The sequence below is a fragment of the Syngnathus typhle genome, linkage group LG15 (assembly GCF_033458585.1).
Source record: "Syngnathus typhle isolate RoL2023-S1 ecotype Sweden linkage group LG15, RoL_Styp_1.0, whole genome shotgun sequence".
In the NCBI taxonomy this organism is placed as follows: Eukaryota; Metazoa; Chordata; class Actinopteri; order Syngnathiformes; family Syngnathidae; genus Syngnathus; species Syngnathus typhle.
The window spans coordinates 7,828,187-7,852,266 of NC_083752.1; the positions used below are offsets into that span (position 1 = coordinate 7,828,187).

General features: G+C 43.3%; 1 protein-coding gene across 3 annotated transcripts; it reads left to right on the forward strand.

Annotated features, from left to right (window-relative positions):
• Positions 1-1,336: 1,336 nt before the first annotated feature.
• On the forward strand, positions 1,337-22,566 carry sptbn2 (spectrin, beta, non-erythrocytic 2). 3 transcript variants are annotated; one of them, XM_061298868.1, is made up of 39 exons: positions 1,337-1,532; positions 4,392-4,511; positions 9,245-9,396; positions 9,557-9,730; positions 9,822-9,913; positions 10,032-10,112; positions 10,797-10,912; positions 11,114-11,226; positions 11,329-11,516; positions 11,584-11,701; positions 11,772-11,930; positions 12,015-12,317; positions 12,426-12,579; positions 12,672-13,066; positions 13,151-13,414; positions 13,498-13,709; positions 14,220-14,357; positions 14,440-14,659; positions 14,731-15,267; positions 15,597-15,799; positions 15,877-15,967; positions 16,043-16,189; positions 16,263-16,526; positions 16,602-16,826; positions 17,059-17,148; positions 17,287-17,565; positions 17,626-17,756; positions 17,851-18,055; positions 18,141-18,515; positions 18,589-18,833; positions 18,898-19,036; positions 19,116-19,200; positions 19,292-19,488; positions 19,588-19,715; positions 19,818-19,893; positions 21,009-21,181; positions 21,270-21,443; positions 21,598-21,640; positions 21,726-22,566. In XM_061298868.1, the coding sequence occupies exons 1-39, from the start codon at positions 1,376-1,378 to the stop codon at positions 21,945-21,947; spliced, it is 7,185 nt and encodes a 2,394-aa protein (XP_061154852.1). In that variant the 5' UTR covers positions 1,337-1,375; the 3' UTR covers positions 21,948-22,566. The 3 variants fall into 3 exon arrangements, with proteins under 3 accessions (XP_061154852.1, XP_061154851.1, XP_061154850.1); XM_061298866.1 differs by lacking the exon at positions 1,337-1,532 and having other exon boundaries at positions 3,895-4,511; XM_061298867.1 differs by lacking the exons at positions 1,337-1,532; positions 21,009-21,181; positions 21,270-21,443; positions 21,598-21,640; positions 21,726-22,566 and adding an exon at positions 20,311-20,999 and having other exon boundaries at positions 3,894-4,511.
• The last annotated feature ends 1,514 nt before the right edge of the window (positions 22,567-24,080 follow it).

Genomic DNA, 24,080 nt, shown 5'->3' on the forward strand with positions numbered 1-24,080 from the left:
TGCGTGTGGGAGGATGAGCAATAGGTTGTATCATAGTAGGTCAGGGGGATTGTTTGTCTGATCCATTGAAGAGAGATTAACACGGACACTGAACAGCCCTCATACTTGTTCCCAGAACAGGAGTGCCCTGCCCCTCGGTCCGACTGCCTTCAACTCATTGCCCTTTCAAGACCCCCACCTTCTCTTAACCACACCCACAGACACATTTTCATGGACTCTGAACATGTCAGAGATATTCACCTTTTGAAATCTGGGCAATTTCACAGGGCTGTTGTGGCTCAAGTTTGTCAAACTTGAATTGATTGCATTCTTGTTATTCATATTAATGATGCTTATCCAATTGCGCTCCTTATTAATTGTGTATTTGTGACCCAGGGTTTAGTGGGAGTAATGAAATGGTGCATTTTCGGAACCTTAATGCATACTACGTCGTCAAATGTGATGAGAAATGTTGAGGGGGGTAATGTGGAGGCCGTGTTCCGTCTTCTTCACTAATCCCTGCTTTTAGTTCCTATTCCCAGCCACTACTTAATCTCCTGCTAATAAGATTTTCAAGCTTTTCTTTGATTTTATATGTATGTATATAGTAGGTTATATATATATATATATATATATATATATATATATATATATATATATATATATACACAGCCATATACATATATGTATATGTTATAGCTCTATGTATATTGTAGCTATAATGTGTGCAGCTAATATTTATCAACGGGGTGGAGTCTGTGGGCTTCTGTCGCTAGAACACAGGCACTATATAAAAATGAGCTGCTGTTTGTATGCCTCATGCTATTAGACAACAAATCAAAGGATGATGGATCATCTTCTCCCATCCTGCTTTGTTAGAGATAACTTATCTCTGTATCTCTATTTTGTTTTCCGTCACGCAACAAACTGTTATTATTGAATTGACCTGTAATGGACATTAATCTGAGCAATGCTCTTAGATAGTGGGGTTTAATCCTTCACAGATTTCTAAATGGGTATTAAAATACCAAGGGTGGCATTTGTGTGTGCGTACTTCTTTTTTGTCTAATTGTATTAAGCAGCTGATGTCAAATTTATGCATTGAGTGAAAGTCCGTTGGCTTTTTCATCAGAGTTACATAAATATTGTGTCATTTTGATTTATCATAAAGACAACAAAGACACAGGGGCTTCTGACTCAAACATCAAATGCTTAGTCTCATTGCATAAGCTCTGGCAGTAGGTTGTACCGGCAAAGCTCCAATGTGATGTGGAATATAAAGCTGTGCAGCTGTCATCTTTTATACAATAGCCCCCACTTCCGCAGTGTGCGCTGACTTAGTCTTGTCTGACTTTAGGTTGGATGAATTTTCCTCTCCCCTGGACGCCCGGACACCATGAGCACCATCTCGCCCACAGACTTTGACAGCTTGGAGATCCAGCAGCAGTACAATGACATCAACAACCGCTGGGACCTGGCGGCAGAGACCGAATGGGACAACGAAAATAGTTCGGCGCGCCTCTTTGAGCGCTCGCGCATCAAAGCTCTTGCAGGTACCAATTTAATGAGTCTGAATTTAGTGTGTAAGCCGAAAGTCGAACAGTCACTTTAGGACGGGGGGGGGGGGGCAATAAAGACTTGCTGGGTGGCTTGCACTTTCGTCAAACACTGGCGTCTAGAGATAGCATGCAATCCATCTTGAACTAATAGTCTTTGTTTGGGTTGCGGATTACATGACGTTTATCATCCACATTTGCTTTGACTCAATTGTGATCCGGAGTGTACCCTTAGTTAAGGCTGATGGGATCACTTGGGTTGTGTGCAAAGTCTGGCTCTGAGTGGGTCCAGCTTTGAAGATGCTATTTTAAATCAAATCAAATAAAAATCACTTGGGCCGTTGAGACCTGCATTTTAGTGAAGCGTTTCATAAGTGTCCCAACTTGTTTAGTTGCTTTTTCAGCGAAACGTGCGCAGACACAAGTCATTGTACTGGGAATGCTTTTGTATTTGGACATTAGAAATGTTTGTCATAAAGCTACAAAGAACTTCAGGAATGACGCTAAAGGAAACTATCAAAGGCCACTAGTAATCGGAACAAATCCAATTAGGTACTAACACAATTCCATGTGGTCCAAGAGATGCAATTTTGTCATTATAGGTCATGACAGAAATAGATACAAAAGAGGGCCATGTTAGAGAGAGACCTGCTCTTCCAATACACCACATAGTAATAGAGAAATAATGTTGAGTCTCAAAGGTATCACATATAAAATGCCTAGTCGCAGAAACTAACCTATAAATTATTGTTCGGGGCGCATATCATGCATATAGAGTTTTCTGAGTTTCGAGGTTTCCCAAGCTAGATGGGCGCAACATGCAGTATTGAGGAGATCCCAGCAGAGGGGAGCAAGGAACACCCAGAATTCATGTCAAATAAGATATTTAATACGAGTGTCGAAAAACAAGGACATTTCTTCCCTCAGATCCCATCAAACACAACATCCATCTCATGACGTGACGCCAAGGCATTATATCATAGCTGGCGTGTTATTAGAGGAAGCTAGAGGGCTCTTCTACTCAGCTTTTTTGTCACCTGCCTGAATCATGACACCAAAACAATGTGCAATCTAACGTGAATACTTGTGATAGCATCTCGGTGGGACAAGTACAGGCTCGATGTACACATTCTTTGACATGCCGCGGTAAATGTTCCCCCCGGGCCAAGGGTCCCGCCTGCCTTTTGCAACTTACAAGACTTGCATCCTGTGTACACTTGGCACGTTTTTGTCTCCCATTCAGACCTGTGGATCCTTTCCTGTTGAATGGCTTTTATGTCTTAATGGATGAGACCGCTGTTTCATGGAGTAGCTCATTCATTCCTGCCTTCCATCTGCACCCATTGTGTGTCCGTCCATTCACCAGACCACTGCAATCGTGAATTATTAGTTTTCTCATGTCTCGTGTCAGTGCTTGAACATACGGCTTTCTCTTTTCTCTGTTCATTGCTTTTATCAGGAAGAAGCATGTTCTGGTTGAATCTCATTAGTTTCTTCCCCACCGCCACCCTACCATAAACACTCCGTCACATAAGACCCGTGGCAGTTCATTTCCTAATGAGAGCAAACCAGATGCTCCTTGCTCATCAGGACATGGATAATAAAAAACAAACAAACAGTCCCTTTTAACTTTGCCCCCTGACCAGACCAAAGGCTGCTAAATTCAAAAAGGCCATGACCCAAAGTCCTCGTGCTCTTTATAAACGTGTGTAATTCTTTGCACATGTAGGCGCATCGTTCCTTATTGTTTCTCGTCATCATAGTCATTCAAAGCTGACAGTTATAATTGTGCTTTGAGACCCAAAGAGTAAATGACAGTGCTGTGAAAATGGAAGCAGACATACAATGGACTATTTCTGTATTTGTCTTTATCTAGCAGAGCATCAAATGATTTCATTAAGTTTGATCTGTAATTGTTTTAGCAAGATAAAACTCGTCCACTTCAAACCTTGCTTAATAGGTTTCCTGAAAGGAAGACATCATTTAATATTAGGACAGGAAAGAACTTGCCAAGGGGCGAGCCCTCAACAACTTCCTCCATGTCTCAAGTGTTTTTATCATGTATCACTGCATTGTCCTGAGGAACACACAAAAAAAGGAATAAATGTTATCTTAGAAAAGAGGAAGGAGGGAAGTGCAGTTAGACGCCAGATAACACACTTGAGCGTTTGTGCCTTCTTGGCCGACCCCACCTCTATGGTCCACGGAATTAAGGTGGCCATGAGTAATCTGCCTCCGGTTACACGGTGCAAAGCGCTCGTAATGGTTTAGTCCGCCTCAGCACCTCCCCCTTCTAGTCTTGTACCAGCTATTCTTTGGAAGCTCCTCCCCGAGAAGCACACCTTATGCAAATGAGACGAGGAGGGCACAGCAGGCTTTGTTTACACAGCAATCCGACCACAGCCTGTTAGCCTTTCCTACAGTGCACTGCTCCAGCAAATGTGAAGAAGACTTTGTTGGGAGGAACGGTCGGTCAGGTCAGTGTTCCTTTTCTGGATCCACAAGAGATTGCAATCTTTTTTTTCACCTCCACACGAGTGCGAAATGATTCACAGGAGGAGGTAAAACAGAGACTATATTGTTCTTCAGAGTTTTATTTTTTTTAAAGTCAAGACACCCCCCTTGCGTTTTCATTGGACAAGGTCGGATTCCAACTTTTTGCCTTAACTGATTCAACACATGAGGATTTAGAGGAAATTATAAACCAAGACCTTGTGGATATCCTAACGGTTGATCTTCTTTAGCCGTTGAAAGGATTTGATGCAGTCTTAAAGTGGCAAGGTTTTCCTTTTGCCGTGATATGCAGGAGAGCTCACATTTATAGTGTATCGAAGAGGAATTGTTTTGGAGGGAAAGTCATCGAAAAGGCCATGGAATGGGAGCACAGAGACAGAGAGCCCTGCTTGTCTCCTGCAGCATTTGTCAATCAGGTGCAATACTCAAATATCCTGGAAGGAAGATTTAAACAGCTGCAAGGTAAGAAAAGTTCTTTTGATTTGTATCTATTTATTTTTTAAATCATGGATTTGTGCCAATACACACACATTAAGCTTCTGCTCAGTGTCTAAAGCAGGGCGGGCGGGCGGGCGGCAGTGTGGCACCTGATTACTAGGCCACCTGTCCTGAGCTTATTACAATGCATGACTCTGTCTATGCCGTGCACACACATTGAAAAGCACTGACCAAAAAAGGTTTCAATTTTCTACATATTAAGGAGCATTGTTTTACACTTTGAATGGATTCAGAACAGGCTATACTTGGATGAGTTTGGCGCCGTGACTGCACATATCCACGCCACAGTCACACGTCTTATGAGTAACTCTTACTTGTATTTCCTGTTTGACTGCACTTAAGGCTCATTCTTGGTGTCACTCCTTCAGCCGTGTGAATTCATGATATGGAATAGATTTGTAGATGCACATAGTTTTGTGTCTGAGCCGCCAGCTCTGTTATTTTGGACACGCAGGTTTCCTAATGTTTCAAGCCTTGGATTGAAATGTGTTTTTAGAGAAATCGTGTATTCGTCATTGGTGGTTAAATGTGACTACAGTGGTCAAGTAGATGATGAAACCATTTGAGCAAAGTGTTAAACTAATATTAGGTCTTGATAACGAGACAATGTTATATAAGGCTGTCATAAAAAGCGAATTTCCCAATTTCAAAATAATGTAACCCAAGTACACCTCGACTAATTCAAAAGCACACAAAGCAAGCGCTGACCCCATGGCGCATAATAATTGAATGATAAACCAAGTAACTGATTAACCACAGTTAAAGTAGATAACTGTAACAAAAGCGTGAGCCACATAGTTAAATTTATGTCTGAAGAAAAAATATTTGTCTATGCGCGCTCACACTTTTCCCCCAGTAAAGATGTTGAGATATCATGCTAATTTGAATTGAAACATTTTCTCATTCTTTTTCAGAAATCACCGTATGTGCATTATGTGGTCAGGTTAAAAGTACAAAATTAGACTTTTAATTTAACATTTAGTGAGGCTTGTCAGTGTAATCGGTGTCAAAATGTTGTTTTTGTTCTACTTCCATATACCCCCACTGAGTTAACTTTCCTTGGACTTTTGAACTCGTGCATAGTGAGGCCTAAATTCCTTCTCAGCATGGTTATGTTTTAAAAAACATGAAATGGCAGCTCATAACCCACACAAAATAAATACAATTTCCCCCAACTCTGTGAACGGAGTGAGACCACACAGCTTCCTTTTACTTTTGGATTCACATTCTTCTAATAAATGTGCCTAAACTCACATATTGTACTTTACAGTATTTGTTTGTCCACCGTGCACCGCTTTGTTTAACGTAAAGTTTTAAACCTCGTTGTTCACTGCTGAGTGTTGCAACTTCATATATGGAAAGCTCTTACTCAAGTGGCCTGCAGCTGTATCTAAGAGTCACGTTACCTTTGTGATAGAGTTCAGTAGCAGTAGAAACTGACACAAGCACACACATACAAATTCCCTCCTTTTATTTGTACAGTTAGACCAACATTGACAGTTTGCTCATGGAAGTATGTCACGGGAGAGTGTCCATTTTGGAGGCCGAGGGACAATTACTGTCTTGTTGACTGGTCGCTCGTGTTTTTTTGGTCCAGATGTTGTGGCTTTTGAGTTCCCTGTTTCTGCCTCGTCTCCCATGGGATTCGGCCTTGGCCGATCTCTTCCCCCACCCTCCCATGTATGCTTTATCAACTGCAGCTGCAGATGGCAATGAAGCATGACCTGAATGGTACATTGATGCCATGACTTGACAAAGGAAGGAAAGGTGTACGCTTCTATAACCGATATCTCGGTGTTATTGGCCTGTGAGCAGGAAACGTGCTGCATGTACTTCAAACGGTTGTAAGTGAGCGGAAAAAAGAAGAGTACATACAATACCTCATGTTGCAAGGTGGCAGTTTTACCACAAGCCTACTTTTAGTGGCGGAGTAGAGCGAAGGCTCTTCCGCTTTCATAGTGAGGCCAAGATGCAGCCTTGTGCTACTTTGCAGTTTGCACCCACAGTTGCAGTTTCATTTACACAGCAATGATTAGGTTGGTGTTAATTGTGTCTCCTGAGACATACCGTGTGGTGTAAATATTCACAAAATCCATCACTGGCTTTGTTGTTTTGACAGTTGCAGTTAGGTGGATGACACCAAAATTTCGCTTGCCTGAAATCACAACTCAAAGTGTCATTTTTAATGCGAGCTATAAATTTGTGAGGGTTGAGGTTTAGGCTGGTGTTTATCCTTTGGTCATTAAAATAACACGTATCTGGTTTTCCTCAAATAACTAAGCTGAAATGTAAGACAAAAGTCATACTCCCACAGATTTCCTGGTTCCTCCACCCTAATCATCTGAGAGAATGACCAAGCATTGAAGCAGATGAAAGCAGACATGTGTTTACCCATTCTTTCTGAGGACATGGTGACCACAAGCAATCATTATGCAAGTTCAGGGTGAGGCGGGATGTCAAGTTTATGGGGTCAAGGGTGTTTCATCCCAATACTGACAGAAATCACGATTAGTGAGGGGAAAAAGACTTCACAAGGAGAAAAAAAAAAAAAATACTCATCAGAACTCTTTGATGAGCTAATTGCATGTTTGACTATATCAGTCATATAGACTGTCCTCTACTTTCACATCATGTGAAATGCTGCTTACGATGGTGAGCTATTTTTAGACGGGGTCACTTTTTACCCTCTGTGATGACACGGACCTAAAGTTGCAGTGTCATGCATCGCAGTAGCGTGATACTCGATTCGGTGTCTGTGTATAAAGCTCCTTTTCAATTGTGAGAATTCAAAGAATGCTTCTTTTTCTCATTTTCCCCTCACTTCCCCTATCTTCTCTTGGGCAACCAGTCAGTAGTTTATCATTGAATAGGGAATACAGTCATGGACTGGTTGCTTGTGTTTGGCCACAACACAAAGGTTTGGCAGAATTTGAACAAGATAGATGCTGAGAAGTGAAGCAGTAAATCTTTGTTCACTGCCACATGTAAGTCAGGTTGTGCGTGATTTTTTCAAATGCAATATTTCAGATTTGGTGTACTATACTGTGGAATATAACAATGCATTTTCTGGTCCAGAATAACCTGTACAAGGTTTGTACTCTTCTACCAAAGGAGCTAGTGATGAGCTGTTCAGTTGCCTTGTCATTAGGGAGGGCTACTATGGCAGCACGTCGTCTGCAAGACTGCTGTCCACTGGTCCGCTGTCTCCACTTCAATGGCAGAGTTCTGTCACAACATGACCCAGCCTATTGAGGAATGTTACCTCCTTCAATGTATTCTCATAATATTCCACTTCTTCACTTCCTTGAGCATTCAGGCAACTTTTTGTAAATACATAATTTTACGTACATAAAAGTAAGGAACATTTTAAGACACACCAAGAAAATAAAAGCAAATAAAAAAACAAAATACCATTTTTAGAAATGCGCTGATAGCATTAAAAATGATATAGTTTGAGGAACTAAGAGTCCATACTGTTTGACATAGACATCATTTTGCCTCGTGACTACCTCAGACATTTTAGCAACGACAAATAGCTGCATTCCGTCTCTGTGTGTCACGTCAATAAAAATGACCAAAGTGCGATGTGGCCTTGCGTTTTCACATCGAACCACAAAATGTCAGTGGAGTGCCCAGTTAGTGATTCTTAATAGCAGGTTGAGTTTTCTAAATAGAGGTGTGCCATGTAACAATAAGGGTGTGCCATGAAACACAACAATACTGCTCTTTTGAATTACACTCATTTGCGTTTGCAAAGATGTGGGAAACTCCAACCTCTTCTGCCTCGCCATTTATTTTACTGGAGTTGATGAGGTTTTTAAATGGTATAATAATCTTACTTCTTAATAGGCTATATCAAAGGAAATGCCACAAAATCTTTTACATTTGCTTTCTCCATTAAGCTGTTGTTTTCTTATCAGCGGAGCCATTTACAGAACATTTGCAAAATTAATTCCTTGTTTCTTTCTTTTCCTGTAAGTGCTGAACAGGCCTTAAGAGTTCTAAGTGGTGACACTGAGTATTTGAAATGACCACAGACTGATTAATAAGTCATTCAGGGATAACCGCGATGGCCATCTGCAGTCAGACGATAAAGTGTTAGCAAGATGTTGCATTAGAAATTAGCCACAACCTAGAATAGATTTGTGTGAAAGATTTCAGTAAAGTTGCTAAAGGAGTTTAACTATTACGTTCTCCCTTTTAAAACGTGAAAGAGCTCAAAGAGGAAGCACTTTCATTCAGCCTGCAATAGTTCAAGTGCTTCAATATTGCTCCACCTTAGCAAGCATGTGTGAAGTTTTAAAATCTTTTTTTTTTTTTTTTTTGCCCTCTAAATTGTCGCTGGAGCGGTTGATTACACAACTACCGTCTTATGTTTCCTCATGTTCAGTGAACTTTACCCTATTGGACTTTTTTTTCCTTTTAGAAACGTGCAGCGTGGCAAATTTCATGTGACTGCAATACTCAAGATGTTTACTTTGAATGGTCATGCATACAAATAACTGCAATATTTTTATTGCGTTAATGTCACTTTGGGCCATACTAGAATAGCATTTTTAAAAGGGAGCGCTAATGTCCTAGAAATGAGGCCACCTTTTTAGCTGGTAGACAAGGATTAGACTCTTGATTAGAACCCTGCTCCATATGTCTACTTGAAACATTCAAAACATTCCTCCCTTCTTGTGATTCCTTTCCAGATGAGCGTGAAGCGGTACAGAAGAAGACCTTTACCAAATGGGTGAACTCTCACTTAGGCCGAGTGACTTGTCGCATCGGTGACCTGTACACGGACCTGCGTGACGGGCGCATGCTTATCCGCCTGCTGGAAGTACTCTCAGGAGAACAGCTGGTCAGTATCTCAGAAAAAAAAAAAATCTCTGTCTCCCCCTGGCACCAAAAGTGATGAGGAAGGACAGATCATGTGCTTCATTTAATCATTTTTATGTGTGACTATTTCTCTCCTCCTCGCATTTACAACCTGGATCTTTTTTGCCTCTGTCGCTTAACAGCCAAAGCCCACTAAAGGACGCATGCGTATCCACTGCTTAGAAAATGTCGATAAAGCGCTGCAATTCCTCAAAGAACAAAAGGTCCATCTAGAAAACATGGGATCACATGATATTGTGGATGGGAATCACCGTCTTACCCTGGGGCTCATCTGGACCATAATTCTTCGCTTCCAGGTAATGTTAACAATCCCCATTGCCAAAATGCCAAATTCTATCTCGTGCTTCCGTTGGCACCATTCTAAATTAACAATTGATGTGTTCACAGATTCAGGACATCAGTGTGGAGACTGAGGACAACAAAGAGAAGAAATCGGCAAAAGATGCCCTTCTCCTGTGGTGCCAAATGAAAACCGCCGGGTGAGAAATCAGATGTCGAGAACAGTCATCATCTGTCTCCAATGTTAAGCCATTTACGCTACTATGCTGCTGGATGTGTCATGTTAATGATTTATCACGTCTGTCCTGGCCTCCGCAGCTATCCCAATGTCAACATCCACAACTTCACTACCAGCTGGCGGGATGGTCTAGCGTTCAATGCCATCGTACACAAACACAGGTCATTGACATCTCCTTGTACTCATGCTACTTACTACATTGGTATGTGCAGTGAAACTACCCGTTGTGCGCCCTTTGCATTTTGGGAAGGGGGGTATTATCACTTGTTGCAGTGCCATCACACTCCTCAGAGGTTTTTTTATTCAGGTCTTCTCAGTCTGTAGGATGGCTAAAGATAAAAATAAAAGTGGGCGTGAGATGACCTAGATCACAGAAATAATAACCTACTTATTTGATATGTAGAGCCATTCTCGGTAGGTCAATTTCACATCCAGTCCGTAATAGTTTTTCGAATAGCTTGCTAAGCTATGAGTACATTTGTGACAGGCTGAAAACTAAAACTGCAATGATACAGTGGTTAAATGTTATTGAAATTTGCTCTCAGTCACTGAAGCATACCTACAGTATATAAAAAAAACACTGGCATTACAATTAACATACCTGTTCAAGATATAGAGGAGAGGAGGCAGCATATGATAGAATTGTTTGAGTCGTCGCCTCCTTCAATTGGTTATTTTCAATTTCCTGGTTTATCATCAGAGACTAATCGTTTTTTTAATACATTGTAAATTTTATTTCAAGGTCTAATTCTCTGTAGCATAAAAGGTGATGATGCATTTCAATCGTCTCTTCCACCCTGCAGTTTGTTGCTATTAAAATAATAATTGTTTCCTGGCCTCTCCAGACCCGACCTGATTGAGTTTGACACCCTGAAAAGGTCCAACGCTCATTACAATCTCCAAAATGCTTTCAATGTGGCCGAAAAGGAGCTGGGCCTTACTAAGCTACTGGACCCAGAAGGTGAGTGATTAGATCCGCTACAAACACACAAAGCCTTATGTAATGTGCGTTTCTACTGAACCACTAATTCCGTGGCGGGATTGATGGATTACCAGCCTCAATTATAGTAGATAGATAGCACAACATCATGGCAGTGTGCTCTGACAATCTACTTCAAAATATGAACTCGTAACTCTATTTCCCCCCCCCCCCCCCCTCCAGATGTTAATGTTGATCAGCCAGATGAAAAGTCCATCATTACCTATGTGGCGACCTACTACCATTACTTCTCAAAGATGAAAGCGCTAGCAGTGGAGGGCAAACGTATTGGCAAGGTTAGCTGCCCTCTAAATTAATTTAACGTTCATACATTTAAATGAATGAAAGGATATATCCAGTCATATCCAGTTGTTTTAATCCTTCGAGCTCTCTTGCAGGTTCTTGACTATGCCATTGAGGCAGATCAGCTGATCGACAAGTATGAGACCTTGGCTTCAGAACTGCTGGAGTGGATTGAGCAGACAATCGTGACACTGAACGATCGGCAGCTAGCCAACTCACTCAACGGTGTGCAGAATCAGCTCCAGGCTTTTAATTCTTACCGTACTGTGGAGAAACCACCCAAGTGAGTAACGGAGAATGTCCCGTTCTTGGTCTTTAGTATGTTTTTAACACATTGCTTGTCGCTACAGATTCACGGAGAAAGGTAACTTGGAGGTCCTGCTCTTCACCATCCAGAGCAAGATGAGAGCAAACAACCAGAAAGTTTACACGCCCAGGGAGGGAAAACTCATCTCTGACATCAATAAGGTATTGCATGCGTTCATTAGTCTTTGTAGTAGTAGTTAGGGTATTGTGCTTACAATTCCTGTATGCGTAGGCATGGGAGCGACTTGAAAAGGCGGAGCATGAACGTGAGTTGGCACTCAGAAATGAACTCATTCGTCAAGAAAAGCTGGAAATGCTTGCAGCACGTTTTGACCGCAAAGCTGCTATGCGGGAAACATGGCTAAGTGAGAATCAGCGGCTGGTGTCTCAGGTAATTCTTTGCAATTTTTCTAGAGCCGCATTAGAAACACATTTGATGGGAAATGGAATTTGATTCATTTTGTTTCATTTTCAGGACAATTTTGGAACTGACTTGGGAGCGGTGGAAGCTGCCACCCGTAAACACGAGGCAATCGAGACGGACATCGGTGCATATTGGGAGCGTGTGGCTGCCGTTGAGGCTGTTGCCAAAGAGCTGGAAGTTGAGGGATACCATGATGTGCGACGCGTGCTCGCAAGAAGGGACAATGTGCTTCGTCTCTGGGAATACCTCAAGGAGCTCATCGCTGCACGCAGAGAACGGCTGAATGCTCATCGAGACCTACAGAGGTTGTTTGAAGAGATGCGTTACATCATGGACTGGATGGCCGACATGAAGGTACTGACGTGTTTCATACATGGTGCCAATTTATCGCGAGTAATTAGCAGTTACACGCTCCTCACTTTGGTAGTTTTGTACCATTGATTGTTTTGTGTGTGTGTGTAGAGTCGTCTGCAGTCCCCAGACAGTGGCAAACATTTACATGATGTTTTGGACCTACTTCAGAAGCATACTCTCGTCGAAGCTGATATTTCAGCTCAGGCTGAGAGAATCAAAGCAGTGCAGGGAGCTGCAAAACGCTTCACTTCTCATGACCAGGGTGAGGTTAAAATCATTAATTTCACATTCTGTTCAGTGAGACTATTTTACACTATATTTATAATTGTGTTTTCTTTCCCTTTTAATTACCAGCTTACACACCGTGTGAGCCAGGGCTAGTTAGTGAAAAAGTCGACCTTCTGGGCCAAGCCTATGAGGAACTCGGCCGGCTTGCCGGACAGCGCAGAGAACGCCTGGAGGACTCTCGTCGTCTTTGGCAATTTCTGTGGGACTTGGGAGAGGAAGCAGCCTGGATCAGAGAGCAAGAGCAGATCCTGACCAGCGGGGAGTGCGGCCGCGACCTTACTTCTGCCCTTCACCTGCTCAGTAAACACGAGGCTTTCAGGGATGAGATGGCAGCACGCTACGGCCCGCTGGGTAACAGCATTGCTGCAGGGGAAGCTTTGGTGAACGAGGGACACTTTGGAGCCCCAGAGGTCAGAGAGAATATTAAAGACATTCGTGCGCAGTGGACACATCTGGAAGAGGTGGGTGGCCATCAACGTTCTTTAAAAGTACTTGACAAGTATGCCCCAGTAAAACTCAATTGGATTTCTTGTTCTTTTTCGCAGACGACAAAACTGAGAGAACAGAAGCTTAAAGACTCCGTGGCCTTGCATCAGTTCCTCACAGATGCCAATGACATGGATGCTTGGCTCATGGAAACTCTAAGACAGGTGTCTAGTCAGGATGTGGGCCATGACGAGTTCTCCACCCAAACTCTCGCTCGCAAGCAGAGGGAAGTAGAGGAAGAGATTAAGAGCCACCAGCCCCTCATTGAATCCCTGCTTGAGCAGAACCAAGCACTGCCGCAATCCCATGCTAAGTTCCCAGAGGTGTGCTTAGTTTGTTTTTCCATGCACTCCAAATGATGTAATCTTTTCTGTAGTACTGAATTAACAATTTATTGTCGATTTAGGTGGAGGGCCGGCTCCCTGCTATTGAGGAGCGCTATAATGAGCTACAATCCCTGTCAGTGTCTCGGCGTCAGGCCCTGGAAGGTGCTTTAGCACTTTATCGTATGTTCAGTGAGGCGGGTGCCTGCCAGCTTTGGGTGGAAGAAAAAGAGAAGTGGTTACATGGCATGGAGATCCCGACCAAACTCGAAGACTTGGAAGTGGTGCAGCAGAGGTCAGTGTCAAAAACAACAATGAGGACTATTACAGCATTTATTAGTCTCGCAAAGTAATTGAAATAAAACACAGCAATTATACAATTTGATGGATTTCCTTTCCATTATACGCAAGGAACAGCTTGGAATGCAATGGCGGGCCGTGCAACTGGTACTTGAGTCTTCAAGACTATCACACTGCAATTTCAGAATCCATCAATACTACACAAAAACACAATATAAACAATACACAGCTGTGCCACAAACATCATCTGGAGCAGTTTAGAATCAATATTAATCTAATAACATGACAAAAACATGAAAAAGAAATCGATTAAACGCTTCATAACTCACCGGAGCTGCTGATTATTAGATTGTTAGATGCGTTTCCTAGTTGGACTTGCTTTGCTCTGACCTGTCAATCAAAGAATGGAAACATGCTGACACCGTTGTATGGTAGACGGCCCATTTTAATTAAACTTTGCACGAATTTAGTACAGTCGATGAATTGAGTTGTCTTGTGGCTTAAGGTTTGACACACTAGAACCAGAAATGAACAACATAGGGACCAGTGTCACCGATGTGAACCGGGTGGCTGAGCAGCTGCTGACTTCAGACAACTGCAACAAAGACCAAATCCATCAGACACGTGATCATCTGAACAATAGGTTAGAAATGACACACGATGCCCCTAATGACCCAGGCACAAAGCAACACAACATAAATAATTACCGTCGCTATCATCCCTAGATGGAAAGGATTCCAGAAACTGGCTGGTCAAAAGAAACAAGGCCTGGAGTCAGCCCTCAATATCCAAAATTACCACTTGGAATGTAATGAGATCCAAAGTTGGATGAAAGAAAAGACCAAAGTGATAGAATCTACTCAGAGCTTGGGAAATGATCTAACTGGAGTGATGGCGCTACAGCGCAAACTCACCGGCATGGAGAGAGACCTCGAAGCTATCCAGGTATGTAGTAACCTCACTCTTGGAATGTGGAACCATGAAGGAGTTAAAAATTCTTGTTTGTGTCCTTACAGGGGAAGTTAAATGACCTGAAAGAGGAGGCCAAAAAACTGGCTAAAGAGCATCCAGATCAAGCAGGGGAGATACAAGATCGCCTGGCAGGAATACAGCAAGTGTGGGAGGAGTTGAACTCCACCATGAAACGGCGTGAAGAGTCTCTGGGTGAGGCCAGCAAGCTGCAGGGCTTCCTCAGGGATCTTGATGACTTCCAGTCGTGGCTATCCCGCACCCAGACAGCCGTGGCCTCGGAGGACATTCCCACCTCTCTGGTTGAGGCTGAGAGTTTGCTAGCCCAGCACGAGAATATCAAAAATGAGGTGGATAACTATAAGGACGACTACGAGAAGATGCGAGTGGTCGGTGAGGAGGTGACCCAAGGTCAAACGGATGCCCAGCACATGTTCTTGGCCCAAAGACTCCAGGCCTTGGATACCGGCTGGCATGAGCTGCGTCAAATGTGGGAGAACCGGCACAGTCTTTTGGCCCAAGCATTCGACTTCCAGACCTTCTTGAGGGATGCAAAGCAGGCGGAGGCCTTCCTCAATAACCAGGTTAGGAAAAAACTGCAAAACCAAGGCTTCTTCCTACGATCACAATGGTTCTAAAAATATACAGTCTGAGCTAGCTTTGAGCAAATACTAGACTGCCGGTTGGTGTGCTGAGCGGAGAATCACAATGTTGCAGTCATGAATGAGTAACAAAAGACATGTTAAACCTAGATAATTAGCCAGTTGAACCCAGACAGAAAAAAAAACATTCCTTTCTAAAATGATGTCTGTAATATGTCCCGGCGTCACTGTATTTTGTGTTAAAGTGCTTGTCAAGAAAGAGCAGAATTAGATTACAGTTCATACGGAACATTCCTTTCCTCTCTTTGTAGGAGTACGTATTATCCCACACAGAGATGCCGGCAAGTCTCCAAGGAGCGGACGAGGCCATTAAAAAATATGAAGATTTCCTCACCACCACAGAAGCCAGCGAGGAGAAGATAACGGGTGTTGTGGAGGCGGGAAGGCGCCTCATTAACGATGGCAACGCAAACTCGGATAAGATCCAAGAGAAAGTGGATTCTATTCAGGAAAGGTTGGAGCATATTTCAAACAGGTCATTTGTCGTTCGTGAAGACATCACAATTTAATGATCTCGCCGTCTTTGACCAGGCATCTCAAAAACAAGAACACCGCCAATGAATTACTGGCAAAACTTAAGGATAATCGTGAACTGCAGCACTTCCTCCAAGATGGACAGGAGGTATGGATATAGCACATTTGTAGAAATAACCCAAATGATAACATTGTTGCCTAATATCCTTTGGCTATTGTTTAGCTCACATTATGGATTAATGAGAAGATGCTGACGGCTCAGGACATGTCCTATGATGAGGCTCGAAATCTTCACAGCAAGTGGCAAAAACACCAGGCCTTCATGGCAGAGCTGGCCTCTAACAAAGACTGGCTGGACAAAATCGATAAGGTGTGAATGTAAAATTACACCCAGAGATGAAATCAAGAATCATTTTCATGCGTGTCACTTTGTCTCATATCAGGAGGGCCAGGCTCTTGTGGCAGAGAAGCCAGAGTTGAAACCTGTTGTTCAGCAAACCCTGGAGGACCTTCAGCGTCAGTGGGAGGAGTTAGAGAGCACCACCCGCACCAAAGCCCAGTGCTTGTTTGATGCTAATCGGGCAGAGCTGTTTACACAAAGCTGCTGTGCTCTGGATGGCTGGGTGAAGAACCTTGACGGTCAACTGCATAGTGACGATTATGGCAAGGATTTGACCAGTGTCAACATCCTGCTCAAGAAGCATCAGGTAGACCACGCTAGTGATGTCTTGGTAGTGACAAATAATACTGATTGTCTCGCACTCTGTTTTGTGCCTGTGTAGATGCTGGAGCACCAGATGGAGGTCAGGGAGAAGGAGGTGCAGTCACTGCAGTCTCAAGCCTTGGCTTTGTCTCAGGAAGATGCTGGAATTTCTGAGGTGGACGGTCAACAAAGGCGCGTGACTGACAGCTTTTCCAGCCTTCAGGAACCTCTTATACTGAGGAGACAGCGGCTACTTGCATCCAAAGAGGCACATCAGTTCAATAGAGACCTAGAAGATGAAATAGTGAGTTTAATTTTTATATATTGGATTAAAAAAAAAAAAGTCTATTAACAGGATTTCAAAGTCACTTGCTGTTTCGACTGAAGATAGTTTGTGTAAAATCATTGGTGTTTTATTTTGGCTGGTTAGCAGGAAAATTGCATCAGTAAATATATTTGTTAACGTTTGTTAATTTTCAAGATTACAAAAAATGAATATTCTTCATTCATACTTGACCAAAATGTCATTCCTATAGTTGTGGGTGAAAGAACGGATGCCCTTGGCAACCTCCACAGAGCATGGAAAGGATCTTCCTACAGTGCAGCTACTTATCAAGAAGAACCAGGTATCGTGACTTCAACCTTTAGCCTCGGAAATGGGATAAATCATGCATTCATCCATAATTCAGGAAAGAGATTTTCTGATTGTGTCCAATCCGAACAGCATCCACACAAACCGATCATGTCTTTTGTTTCTGATTCAGACGCTGCAAAAGGAAATCCAGGGACATCAACCCCGCATTGATGACATCCATAAGCGAGGAAAGACTCAAAGCCAGGTTGACAGCGAGCGACAGTCTATTCTAGAGGAGCGCCTTGTTGAGCTGAAAGAGCTTTGGGACCAGCTGATTGGCGAGACCGACAAACGCCACGCTCGTCTGGTGGAGGCCAATCGAGCGCAGCAGTTCTACGCCGATGCGGCGGAGGCAGAGGCCTGGATGGGAGAGCAGGAATTGCACATGATGTCGGAAGAGAAGGCAAAGGTGAGACAAAACAAATCGGGCAGACTTCATTGAAAATGCATGTAACTGTTTGCCTCTCAGGATGAGCAGAGTGCTCTAGTGATGGTGAAAAAGCACCAGACTCTGGAACAAGCACTCGAAGACTATGCCCAGACCATTCACCAGTTAGCCAACAGCAGCCGGTTAATGGTTACCAGTGAACACCCAGAGAGGTTAGACAATGCATCGACTGTTTTCTCACACCTGTTTATGAGCAAAGTACACTCCAAACGACTGATTGGCATGCTTTGTGTTTCAATTTGACAGTGACAGAATCACATTACGACAAGCACAAGTTGACAAGTTGTACGCCGGGTTGAAAGACCTGGCGGAGGAGCGCCGCGGGAGGCTTCAGGAAAGACTTCGTCTGACCCAGTTAAAGCGGGAGGTGGATGATTTGGAACAGTGGATCGCAGAAAGGGAGATGGTTGCTGGCTCGCATGAACTAGGACAGGACTATGAGCATGTCACGGTACGTTTTATTCCACCGCCGGCGTGTCCTGATGATGGTGCTATGCTATGGAAAATGTAGCTGAAATTATTTTTACTTCCCACAGATGCTGAGGGACAAGTTCCGTGAGTTTGCCCGCGACACGAGCACAATTGGCCAAGAGCGCGTGGACGGCGTAAACGGACTGGCAGACGACCTCATTGAGTCCGGTCACCCGGAGAACGCCAGCGTGGCCGAGTGGAAGGACGGGCTAAACGAGGCCTGGGCCGACCTGCTGGAGCTGATTGACACACGCACGCAGATGTTAGCAGCCTCGTATGAGCTACACCGCTTCCATCAGGATGCCATGGAAGTTCTCGGCCGCGTTAAGGAGAAGCGAGAGGCATTGCCGTCTGACCTTGGCCGGGATCTGAACACTGTCCAGCATCTACACAGACAGCACAATACTTTTGAAAATGACATTCAGGCCCTCAGCGGACAGGTGACCTGACCTACTGATAAAAGGCTTTGTGAGTGGAAGGAGGACTTTCTCCATTTTGTCTTTTTACCCCAAGGTGAACCAGGTGCAAGATGATGCTGCGCGGCTGCAGAAGGCCTACGCCGGAGAGAAAGCTGATGACATTAACCGGAGTGAACATGCTGTAAGCGCCGCCTGGGAAGGTCTTCTTAAGGCCGGCGAATCCCGTAGGGTGCTCCTCCTCGACACCGTGGAAAAGTTTCGCTTCTTCAACATGGTGAGAGACCTCATGCTCTGGATGGATGGGGTCAACCTGCAGATCGATGCGCATGACAGCCCCAGGTTAGTACATGATGAGTTTTTTATCATAGCCGCCCGTACCTGACTTTGTATTCTGTTGTTGCAGGGATGTCTCTTCCGCAGGCCTGGTCATTGCAAATCATCAAGACATCAAGTCGGAGATTGAGACCCGAGCAGACAGCTTCACAGCTTGTTTTGACATGGGGAACACACTCATCAACAATAACCACTACGCCACAGAAGAGGTCATTTTCTCTTGCTGTGATTCACCCTTTACAATAAACATTATGACCATGTCGTTGCTCATCACATCTTCATTTTCAGATCCGGGAAAAGCTTGCTCAGTTACAAGAAAAGAGAGACAAAATCAACAAAAAGTGGCAGGACAAGATGGACTATTTACAAATTAGTATGTGACCTAATCTTTTACTGCTGGCAATGACATTTGCTTCCATTGCACAAAAGTGAAACTACATTTCTCCCCTTTGCTTGCCTTTCAGTGCTCGAGGTATTGCAGTTTGGACGTGACGCCTACGTTGCCGAGTCTTGGTTGGCCGGGCAAGAACCTCTCGTGCGGACAGCAGACCTCGGCTCCAACGTCGATGAGGTGGAAAGTCTAATAAAGCGCCACGAGGCCTTTGAGAAACTCGCCGCTTCCTGGGAGGAGCGTTTTGTCCAGTTGGAGAAACTTACCACAGTGAGTAGACTAAATTCAAAGAAAGTTGTGACGTAAGGTTTAATTCTTCAGTTTTGAGGGCTTCATTTTAGAAATGGTAACTGAGTGGGTGTTTTTCAGCTGGAGGAGCAGGATATTCAGAGGAGGCACGAGGAAGAGGAGAGGGCGCGACGGCCCCCCACCCTAGCGCCGGTGGAGGAAGTGGTGCAATCTGAGGCAGAAAGTCAAGTGCATGACTCAGCTGCCAGGTAAAAAGCAAAGGTTGATTTGTATCAAACATAAAGCCGCGGGTACACAGTGTCAACATTATGTTTGCTAATGAGTCTTATCACTCACTTTATCAAACACAGAACCAGTCTGGACCAGACCACACTGAATCAGTCGGCGTCTGTAAACGGAGTACACAGTGACAATGACACGTCACAGGTGAGAGATTGCCTTTGGTGATTCACATTCAGTTTTGAAGAGAAATAATCGTTAAAAGCAATCAAAAAGATACCCTCGCATTGTGAATCAAATCATTTCTTGTCAGTAATGCCTGTTTCATTTGCATTCCAAAAAAGGCCTAGATTCTAAGTCTGTCATTGTGTCATTGAAACATTGTATAAATGTACTGTCTGCTTTGTCTGACTTATCAGCAATGTCGCGACATTGTTATAAATGCAGGATGGCACGTACATCGTCATCATCATTATCTATGTTTAGATTCCACAATGACTACTTGTCAAATGACAAGATCATGTTTGAAGTCTACGAATGAGACTACTCGGGAAGACAGCATTGTTTTATTAGTAAAGACACACTGGTATAATTTTTAACAATGTCCTGTTGCGTTTTTATCAGCAGTCGCTATCGCTATCATTGTCAGTGGGATCGAAATCAGAGGCTAAGCGCGTGTGTAAACCAAAGCAGCCGCAGCGTGTGAGTACCAAGACTTGGTTAGCTTTGTAGCCTCCACTCAGCTCCTGGTCAATCGCAGTGCCATCGCTCTGTCATAAGCATCGCTTTATCATTTTGTCATGGCCTCATGTTTGGCAACTGCACTCCAAGGCATGATTCACATTCATAGATCAAGTGTACATTTGCTCTTATGTATGTGCTCATACTGACCAGGACGCGAGTGAAGGTAGAGATGTATATGTGGTGCGATGTGTTTATTTGATATGTAGCTTGTTCTAGTCCCTTCCCTGTATATTCCAGTTACCTTAGCTACCTCCCTCTTATCAGCATAGGAGTACTATCTATATTTTCGGGCTGTGTAATTTCTGAAGTATTTATGACAGGTGTGGCATGTAGGTTTCCAGGAAGTGTGGCTGTAGTGTAATTGTATGTGTCAAGTGCACATAAATGTACAGTTACACACATGCAGTGCTGCCATAATGTGTCATTATACGGACCTGCTGAACTGACTTAATGATGATATACGTGAAGCGACTGTCATTCAAGCTTTCCATGTCAGCCTGTGAAAAGCTGCTTTGCCCCCACCAACATTCCGCTTATCCACCTCCCACCTCCGCTTAATGTTCTGCTCTGAACCACAGGGCTCCGAATCGGAAAACGGACCAGGTCGAGACAGCGGCTTGGCGTCCTCGCGCCTCGACCCGTCTGCCACGTTACCAGGCCGAGGCGGAGCCGACGCTGACCCGGACACCATGGAGGGCATACTTTGTCGAAAACAAGAAATGGAGTCGCACAGTAAAAAGGCTGCTACCAGGTAACAAACATGTACATCAAAATAAACAATGCATTTTTTTGGTTGTGTTCATTTACACACTTCCAATTACTTTTGTGTCATCTCGCAGGTCATGGCAGAACGTGTACTGCGTCCTTAGAAAAGGAAGTCTGGGTTTCTATAAAGATGGCAAGAGTGCCACAAATGGGATTCCATACCACGGAGAGGTCCCCATCAGCCTTGGAGAGGCTGTCTGTGAGGTCGCACATGACTATAAGAAGAGGAAACATGTATTCAAGCTCCGGTGAGTGGATTACCTCACTTTTGCCTTATTACTGTATTTTCTACTTGAATGGATGGATGCGCAAAAACAACTGAGCTGCATTAAAAAAAAATATCGTAAATGTACCACCCTTTAGCGTCAGAGTGAACTGACCTTGAGAACGGTGTGCTTTCAGGCTAGGAGATGGAAAAGAGTTCCTATTCCAAGCAAAGGATGAGGTGATATACAATGGACTTTCTAAATATCTTGTATGTATTTGTGCTGTGAATTGGTTGATTACAAGTGTCTTTTGTCCACCTCAAGACGGAAATGAGCGCTTGGATCCGCTCCATCATCAGTTCCATTCCATCGGGCTCAGGAGACTCGCCCGGAGGTCCGCGGGCTCTCAGCCGCGCCATGACCATGCCCCCGATGTCCCCCATCTCGCCTGGCTCAGGCGATACCGGAGCCGTGGCCATGCGCAACAAAGATGGCAAAGATAAGGATCGTGAGAAAAGGTTCAGCTTCTTTGGCAAGAAAAAATGAGAACTTTTGTCAAAAAGAAATTCAGATGGAAGCAACCCACTAACTGAACGAGGCAGACGTAGAAGTCCCAAACCACACATGGTCTCAGTGCAGCCCAGAGAAGCACTGTATTTCGACAGCTACAGAAAATGTACTCTTTTCTTTCATCTGCTTTTATCTGTTGCTTTGCTTTTGATTTACCAGTATTTCCCAAGCAAGTGCATCATAATCACTGAAGCCCCACGTTCAGAGATACAGCACGTGGTCATCATTAATGCAACCAATGTTGTTTGAGGAGGTCCACTAATTCAGTTCTCTTGCATTGTGTGCGCTGTTATCCTGCCATGTGACCCCCTCCCCCCCTAAAAGCTCTTCTCTTTTAGAGAGCAGTTGTCTCAGACCCTTTTTTCTGCTTTATGAGCTTGATGTTATTAACCTGACCAATATTAATGCTGTTCTGATTATTATTTATCTTTTGTTATTACTGGTTTGAAGAAAACTAATTGACTTGATTATCCATGTTGTGGAGAGAAACAAAGTAAAACTAGTTGAGACTGTTGGCTTTATCCTTGTATGTATTATAATTTCTTTTAGGAATGACGGTACGTGAGTTTTTTTTAATAAAGCACATTTAATTTTAGCAGTCTGCAGTAAGTGAACACAAATTAAATTGGGACATTTATATATATTTAATAAGCGGTTAGATTTTTTTTTTTTGTATTGCTAAATTTGCCCTAATTGATAATCATTGGAGTGAATGTTTCGGCTTGATTTTTTTTGTCTGTACAAAGCAGAGAAAATTAGTTTTTCTAGTGTGTGTGTGTGTGTGTGTGTGTACGTGCGTGCGTGCGTGTGCGTACGCATGTGGATGTGAGTTGTGATGTGGGGTTTGCACGTCAATATTACTCATTTAATAACAGCCTGATGGATGCTACTTTTTGGTATTCAAATGCAGATGAAAATAGAACACAAATACAAAATATTACTGGAATTCTTTTCTGGCGATTTTTTTTGGTTCTGTTTTTGTAAACTGACATGACCAAGGAGTTGTTGTTTTTTCTTTTCCAGTCATCACTCTGGTATTCTGGGGCTGTTAGTAGATAATAAGCTGAAGCACATTTGGTGTGGCAGAAATGGACAGATGGCAGCACGTGTCCAGTCACAGTTGGCATGGCTGCTGTGGATTTGATGTAGGGAAGCAGAATATACACTTTGTGCTGCCAGAGTGCCGCCTTACTTGAAACGATACCCCAGACCCCTGTTCACAAACCTACCTATACCCTTCATTCAAACCCTTTCCAAAATAAGCTTTCACACTTGAGATAAGAATCTGATCTAATTTGGGTTATTTGGGTATTTGGGATCTAATATATGTTGGCCGAATGTGATAAAAACACGGTCCTGTTGAGTAGGGACACGTTTTAAATCCTCAACTGATATTTGTGCTTTGTGGCATGATTATACTGTAGGTTATCTTTGTGTATCACCATTAACCCATCTGTGTGGATTTATGCTGAGAACGTGATCGCTTCATTATCAGGGTGGAAGAACAATATAAGTAATTGGCATCTATAATCTCTAGAAATAAGATAGCTCAGTTAATGGAAAAAACACATTAGGCATTCTATTAGAATCTTCCAATTACTGTACATGTCCAACGGTATTCTGTGAGGTGGTAGAGCAGTTTTCTATTAATAAATATTGATAATTATAGTCACTTTCATCCAGATGTCAGTTTGCCTTTTCTCACTGCCAAAATTCAAAGAGAGATAACAATACTGAACTGGAATGTTTGGGTTATGTTACACTTGATTTGATAATCGTAATCCGTTACATGCTGATCACAAGGAGATTGACAGAGAGAGATGTAAGCCTACATAATGGTTGCACTGGTTTGAACTGTAATGCTTGGCCTTATTTTGTAGTTCCAAATGATTGTGGAACCAGTACAACCATTGCTCCAATCCGAGTACAGGGTGACCAAACGTCCACTTTGGTCGATAGTTTGAGGAAGCCAAGTTACGAAGGTTAATAATGCATAAACAAGTGACCATTGGCACTGTTAGTTACGTTGAGCACAATGATTCAAATGTCACAGTGGATGAGTCAAAGGTCTTAACATTTGAATGTATATCAATTGGGCCAAATTGGTCA

Coding starts and splice junctions, on each gene's coding strand:
- sptbn2 (XM_061298868.1), top strand. CDS start 1,376: ATGAGCACCATCTCGCCCACAGACTTTGACAGCTTGGAGATCCAGCAG. Junction 17,566..17,625: donor TGTCGGAAGAGAAGGCAAAG/GTGAGACAAAAC, acceptor TTTGCCTCTCAG/GATGAGCAGAGTGCTCTAGT. Junction 21,641..21,725: donor TATTCCAAGCAAAGGATGAG/GTGATATACAAT, acceptor GTCCACCTCAAG/ACGGAAATGAGCGCTTGGAT.